We start from the raw sequence: 7,530 nt of genomic DNA, 5'->3' as shown, positions 1-7,530 counted from the left end.
GTTACTATCATCATCGTCGTCGTCGTCGTCGTCGACTTCATCAACATCACCATCATTATCAACGATTTACTGGTTCGAACACGTTTCAAGACATTCTTCAAAAGAACATCTGCTTGGAAAAATTTTTTTCTATCCATACAGGTTACTGGCGAAAAATGAATTTTATTTTTAAGCAATATTTATATATCTGTTTACATATATTAGAAAATGGTTACGAGAGGTAGATGAAATACCCTCTTGCAGAAGTATTTTGAAAAACAAAGAGAACTTAATAAAATAATAATAATAATAATAATAATAATAATAGTAATAATAAGCAAGGAAAAAATCGAAAAGAAATATCGTAGAAGCAACACATGCGCTTTACAAGAGGACATTAAAGATATTATGGACATTGAAAGTAGTATGAAATATTTTAGTGACATTTTTTGGCGACAACATCAAGGAAAGTCATTCATATACATTATGCCAAACGAAAATATAGGAAATATTAAATATACAGTTTATAGCAATGAAAACATACTTGCTAACATTGTTATTGACAGGCAAGATCTTAACAGGAAAAGAATTTTGTCAGAAAAGGGAGCATAAGAGCAGCGTTTTATGAATGAGTGTTTTATGAATGTCTGTCTGAGAGAAAAGGGAAAGGGCATTCAGTGTTTCCTCAAAAGTATAATTAAAGGGTCTTTCTGGCATATGGGGTTATCTGGTAGTCACCAACTATTACTTGAAATACAGCCGAGTCTGGCTGGTTTTCAAGACTAACAGTGAAACATGGACACAAATCAAACTGTTGCGCCAAATACCTGCGCTTACGGTTATAACACAACACAAGCACTAGCTTACTATATTCACCACACTCAAAATATTAGCAGCAACATTGATACGTGGCCCGTTGTCACATTTGTAACACAAAACACCTAGTATGTAAGATTAGAACTAAAACAAAATTACTCACATTCAAGATGGGACAGTGTAGACATCCATTTTGTTCCTAACGATCTTCCTCAAAAGGATTGAGCCTTTCCGGGGTTGTGCTCCGTCATTATACCAGTGGTTGAAATGCCGAGAATTGTCGTAAAACACGCTTCTTTCTCAGGACTAGAAACTAACGAATCCAACGCCCTCTCCTATAGATACACTGTATTCTCTTGCAATAATGGAGAAGCTTATAATGATAATGTATAGAGAGGGATATCAGACCATCGCTGATAGATGGAGGAAATCACAAAAGAAGTTTATTAAGGGAAAATAGAAGTCGTGGAAGACACTGGCGGATGGAGTGACTTGCTTAGCTCATAATAGAACATCTTGACATTTTCTTTAAACTTGATCTACCTAAACTAATAGCTCCTGTTGTTGAAGATCCTAAGTCTCTGTATTTTTCTTTCAATTTGTTAGTTCTGTGTCTTTTTAGGTATTGCTTTACCAATCTTTTATTTAATATTAAGGTTTAGTTCCAGTTGTTCACTTTTTGTTTCTTTCACTCAGGAATCATAGCTCTCCTCGCAGTTTTCAGACTGCAATCCCGATTTTCTCCTTCCTGTTTGGTTGTTTCAGTTTCTGTCTCTACAGGCATCTTGGTCTCAATATGTTGCTCTTGTTTGATGCATTTCGGTCACCATTATACATTTTGTGGGTTTCAATCTTTTATGTCTATCTTCGTGTTTTACACTCTCAATACTTGTCTTATTAGGTATTGTTCTATGGGCACTGTTTGTGTTTAACTGGTGTAGTTTTCCTTTTAAGTGCTAATTCAATTTCTGACTTTTGTTTGTTTGTTTTGAGAATGTACCTCAAGACAAACAGCGCGTGACTTTGAAGGTGGGGCCCTGTTGGAATTTTCTTCAGGACGAGTAGCCCAATCAAACTGTCCCTGAATAAGGATTGTTTAAGGATGTTGAATAAAATGCCTGTTTCCAAGGGTGAATTATTCAAACCCCAAATAATTCCTCTCAACATATGGCTATGATGCTCACCGCACTACTTCTGCTCATGACCAGAAAAGCACATGTCGTCAGGCACTAAGGGACATGCTCAACTGGTTAAAGTCAAGAAACTGACAAGTAAATCTGTGGTATTGAACAGAATATTTGGTGTTGTCCATTCTTTTATACCATGATGCTTCCCCCACTACTGCTCATGATCAGAAATACACATATCGTCAGCCACTGAGGGACATGCTCAACTGGTTAAGGTCAAACAACTGACAAGCAGTGTTGTGGTATCAAGCAGAAAATTGTTAGTGTAGCCCATCTTTTACACCAAGACAAAACATGTGCATGCTATAACTTCCAATCTCTTAGGTTCAGAAACCATTAAAACCACTGTCTGGTACTGCATCAGGGCGTTTAAGGTGTTGAGCTGGTAGAATTGTTAGCACGCCAGGCAAAATACTTACAGGCATTTTGTCTGTTCTTACTTTCTGTGTTCAAATTTCGCCGAGTTCGACTTTGCCTTTCATCCCTTCGGGGTCGATAAAATAAGTACCAGTTACGCACTGAGGTTGATGTAATCGACTGGTCCCTTCCCCCAAATTTCAAACCTTGTGCCTATAATTGAAAGGATTACCAATGTTGTTGTTGTTGTTGTTGATTTTTTTGAGATTAATACTATTATCATCCTTGCAGTGATCCATGCAGCGCTTCTGTGTTCACGATGTGATTCCAGAGGAGACAGATACTACGGTGAATGCGAACAGTCACCTCCTACTCCCTCGCCATGTCCTGAAAATAATGCTAATTTCTGTTCCATAGTCAGAGAAACAAACGATAATGGTAAGAGTTGTTCTGCTTCTATCAGTGTATTTATTTTTAATCTGTATAATCTTATCTAAATTTTATTAGCGATAATATAAATTATATTTAAGCTTGACTGAAAATACTGTGTGTTTTGTTGTTGAAATCCCCAAACAGATGATATGAAGAGTGATAACAATTAACCTAGTTGTCAATCATCATTCCAGTGGTGTACTATGTACTTTTTCCCTGTACACATCCTGTTCAAAATAAATTAACAAATAACTAATCTTTAATAGAAGACGCGTGGCCTAGTACTTACGGTGCTGCGCAATCGATCGCAAGACTGTGGTTTCGATTCCCAGACGAGTAGTCATGATGGGTATATTGTGTTTTTGAGCAATGAAAATACTCTTCATTTCGCGTTGCTCCAGTTCACTTAGCATCAAATCAATAACTCCCGAGAGGCCGGATTCCTGTATAAGGGGAAATCAGCAATACGCCTTGGAAACTGGGTATCCTATCCTTTGAGGTCTTGAACTCAAGGCAGTAATGCTCAAGGGTTGATGATGAGGATAGTGATGAATCGCCAAATTCTTTAGAGATATCTTTACAGATTTATGCAGTAGTATGCACTGTCGGACTCTGTAGTATTTAATAGAATCGATTTTGGCATTAGTGAGAAGATATTTGTTAACCATGTCATCTATCTATGTTAGCTATTTGTTAACTATGCCGACAGCGGATAAACATCAAAGTAACTGAATATATTAATAATCTCAGAGTACTATTAACTTCGTTTTACTGTTAAATGCACTTACGCACACCAGTGTGAAACACACGGCTCGATAATGTCATATATGAGTACTTTAGTTATTTCTGATCGAATAAATGCTGTCGGGCGAACTAAATTTATGAGGTTTCGTAATTAAATATTTAAATGTAGTGATAGATTAGAGAAAATACTGAGTGGGTTAGATAAACATAAATGTCAGATAGCAACTTGCAATCTTTGTAACTTCTGTTAGGGACCATCTTCTCAAAAGGAAACTCCCAAAACAAAGTCTGAAAACAGCCAGGATATATATATATGGAAACATATTTAGCTGTACGGGCGGTCTTGTAACATAATGTCTAGTTCACAGCATTTTTGATCGTTGGGTTTCATTTCACTGAAACTACTAATATAAAGTTTTATAGATATCAGTCGAGAACCTTAGGTGAGGCAGAAGTGATACACAGAAAAAAAAAATCAATTTTCAGAACAATCCGTCACAAAGAAATCTCTATAAAATGCGGTGTCCTTTTGTGTCAGGATGTTTAAAATGATTTTTGTTCTCTTTGATACATTTGAAAAATTCTCACCTGTGGTTTCCAACTCCATCCGAACTTTGTGTACAAAAGATCTAGCAGCATTTAGAAAGCTGGCAATTTCCAAATCGCTGTGTTCCGCACATATGGCCACAACAGCATGATTGCATGTCTTTTCATTTCTTGTGTTCGCATTTTGTATACCATGGGGAATCTGGAAAAATACTTTTATTTGGTGTGAGAGAGTAATATATTAATAAATTGCCCTCAAATACCACTCACATCTTGTATTTCATTAATTTTATATATTAGATGAGGAAGTGAGCTGGAAGAATCGTTAGCCGGTTGGACAAAATGCTTAGCAGCAATTCGTTCGTCATTACGTTCTGAGTTCAAATTCCGCCGAGGTCGACTTTGCCTTTCCACCTTTCTGAGCCGATAAAATAAGTAACAGTCGAGCCCTGGGGTCTATGTCATTGACTTAACCCCTCTCCCAAATTAACTTTGTGCCAAAATTTTAAACCAACATTGTTTATTACATGGAAATAGCAACGAACCGCTTGTCATTCTTCTGTATCGAACTTTTGCTTAAAATTATGTTATTTAGATTTTGAAAAGATTTTTTTCTATTAATGCAGTTTTATTATTATAATATAATCTATCGCATTATATAATTTATAGTGTTGTATAATTTATAGTTATGTATATTATCAGTGATAGTGTTATATGATCTAATGCAGAATTAGTGACGTCATATATGATTGGCTGCTCATGTGAATGCATGCAATGTTTATCTGTAAGAATTTTTTTTCAAAGATTCCACTTCTTATAGATGATGATCTGAATCTAACAATACAAAGTTGCGACAACTAAAGATCCTATCTCTTACAGATCAATTTAATTTTAGTGATTGAAGACAAAATCGATTAATCTTTGTGAGATGGAAATAGAAAAGACAATTGCTTTAATAATCTATAATTCAAGCAAAAATACAACGAAAGAACAAGCATTGAAATAATAAGCATCGAGTTGATTAACGAAAACATGTCTGAAAATGAAACGTTAGAAAAATTACAATAAACATTTAGATAATTAATGATGTTGTGGTAATTAATGAAATGATAAGTAATGAAACAATAAACAATGAAACAATCTACTGTTACTGATGAATTTATTCTAAACTGAAGCAATATATTATTGCTTTTACACATAGAAAAAATAGACGTATGTGGATGTGAAATTTACCCGATAGATTCTTAGGGAGGTTTCTATGATTTCGTTTCCATTTAAATTATTATTTTCGGCAATCAACATAATTCTTCAACGTATAACCGCAATCCTGTACATTATTGAAGAAATATTTGTCAATTCTTGAGAGCGTTCATTGCTTACAACGGTTGGTGGAGTTAGGGTATTGTTTTTAGTCCGTTGTTCACATAGTAGTTAGGTGAACTGGATTATTTGGAAGTTAAGTGTCGTTGGAGCCAATAGAGTGATGCCTGAATGATAGAAGTATGATACTAGCCTGCTCCAAGGAAAAGAAGTGATAGAAAGAGACTATACAGTACACCTATAGGTTAGAGGTTAGATTGTATCAATCCATTAGTGACTGAATTCGAAGTAGTTGAGTGGTCCTTTTCTGGATGCTGTTCAAGCTGGAGGTTTGCGTAGTACCACCACCGTCCAAGAAGTGAGGGTAGTATTTCTTCGTCGTCCTCACTTGAGTTTTACAGAGTGTTTGCAGCCGTTAGTAGCTGAAATATTTCCTGTCCCCAGAGAAATAAGCTAGTCTTTCAGATGCAGTCCTAGCGCTGCTAAGGATATGCTTTTGCTAGGAGAAAGCCTTGATGATAGTGCAGACCAATATTTGGAGAAACTAAGGCGGGGACCTGGCAAAGTCGTTACCACACCGGACAAAATACTTAGTGGCATTTCTTCTGACTTTAGGTTCTAAGTTCAAATGCCGCTGGGGTCAGCTTTGCCTTTTATCACTCCAGGTTCGATAAAATAAGTACCAGCTAAGCACTGAGGTCGATTTAATCGACTTATCCCCCTCCACCGAAATTGCTGGCCTTGTAACAAAATTTGAACCCAGTAATTGGGAAACTGTTGGGAATGTAGCTGTGTACCATTCCCGTTTAGTGAGGATGTGGTGTGGTAATCGCTTCCTTATATGAATAGTGCTTTGTTTTTGTGGGGAAAGTTTGGACCAGAAGAAACAAGGTTGCCATAGGGCTCCTTAAGGTTTCACTTGCGGTTTCCATTTATGAAGCTAATGCAGGTTCGATTTGCGGTGTCTACTCTGCGTGTGAATGGTGCGTGATTAGGGAAAATTAGGCAAGATTAAAGGGTCGAGGCGTCTGAATACAACTATATTTTGTACAACACTGCGCCAAATAAGTTGTTTATATATTGAGAGAAGGGTAGTGTATATCAGATATGAGAGCATAGGGGCGTATAGTTACATTAAATATGACTGTATATGAATATATGGGTTTATTAGATATGAGATCCAATTTGACCACTCAATCTATTCAACTATGAATATTAAGTACATTGCGTTGAGTCACGCTAAAATGTCAAATTCAGCGCTTTCTAACTTCATAATTATTAAAGAATATATGCTTATTTTAATTGTTTACTTGGAAAATACTGTAAGTATAAAATATGTGACAAAAGAAACACAAAAATCTTTATAATATTATTTATAATAAATTTTAAATCTGTGTGATAAAAATTGGACATTGGTCGTTAATGGGTTAACGAGAACGATTTTATCGGACCAGGAAGAAATAATGAAGTAGTTAATATCGGTTATATAATATTGAATAACTAGCCGATTGTATAATGCATAATGCATAATCATAATGAGCTTGTCATTAGTTCCTTAACAAGTTATCAAGGGAATTGAATTTGAATTACATTTGAGTAAATATGCCCCATCCAACCTTATATAAATAGTTTCGTTGTTATTGTTGTTTAACATTAGGCCTAAAACAACATACATAATAGGATCATGTTCTATAAAGGTATACATTGCAATAATATTCTTGCTGATATTTTCGTTATTTAGCCCCAGGTAAGCTGTTTGATCAAACCCATGATTAAACACATTCCGCCCGTCACCATATCATCATGCATTGTAGTAGAGTAAACCTATAACTAAGTTAATGGACGTTTTCTTCCTATCTGGTTACAATTATTTATAGAAGATCGAGTAACCACAAGAGGCTGCTTCATTGGCTTAAGAGGTCCCCTAGTAGGTTCCGGTTTTGAAATCTAAATCTGTATATGTTAATATTTAGTAGTTATTTATTGCACATAGACACATACAAACATACAGACTTAGCTCGTGTATGCATGTGTATGTGTTGTGTGAATGTGTATATTCTCCATCAATCTCAGTGTGGAATATACGTGTGCGTATGTATGTATATGTTTATGTATGTGTATATATATATATATATATATATATATATAT

The 7,530-nt window shown here is 35.5% G+C and overlaps 1 protein-coding gene across 1 annotated transcript in view; it reads left to right on the top strand.

The window, feature by feature from the left end:
* LOC106870476 (uncharacterized) overlaps positions 1-7,530 on the top strand; it is a 168,476-nt gene that overhangs the window by 126,626 nt on the left and 34,320 nt on the right. Inside the window, exon 2 of the mRNA XM_014916582.2 lies at positions 2,631-2,777. Within this exon, the coding sequence (XP_014772068.1) occupies positions 2,631-2,777 (147 nt within the window). The remainder of the gene's footprint in view (positions 1-2,630; positions 2,778-7,530) is intronic.

This window comes from Octopus bimaculoides, chromosome 5 (assembly GCF_001194135.2).
Source record: "Octopus bimaculoides isolate UCB-OBI-ISO-001 chromosome 5, ASM119413v2, whole genome shotgun sequence".
In the NCBI taxonomy this organism is placed as follows: Eukaryota; Metazoa; Mollusca; class Cephalopoda; order Octopoda; family Octopodidae; genus Octopus; species Octopus bimaculoides.
The sequence above is the reverse complement of the archived record's forward strand: the minus strand, read 5'-3'. Positions and strand labels throughout refer to the sequence as shown.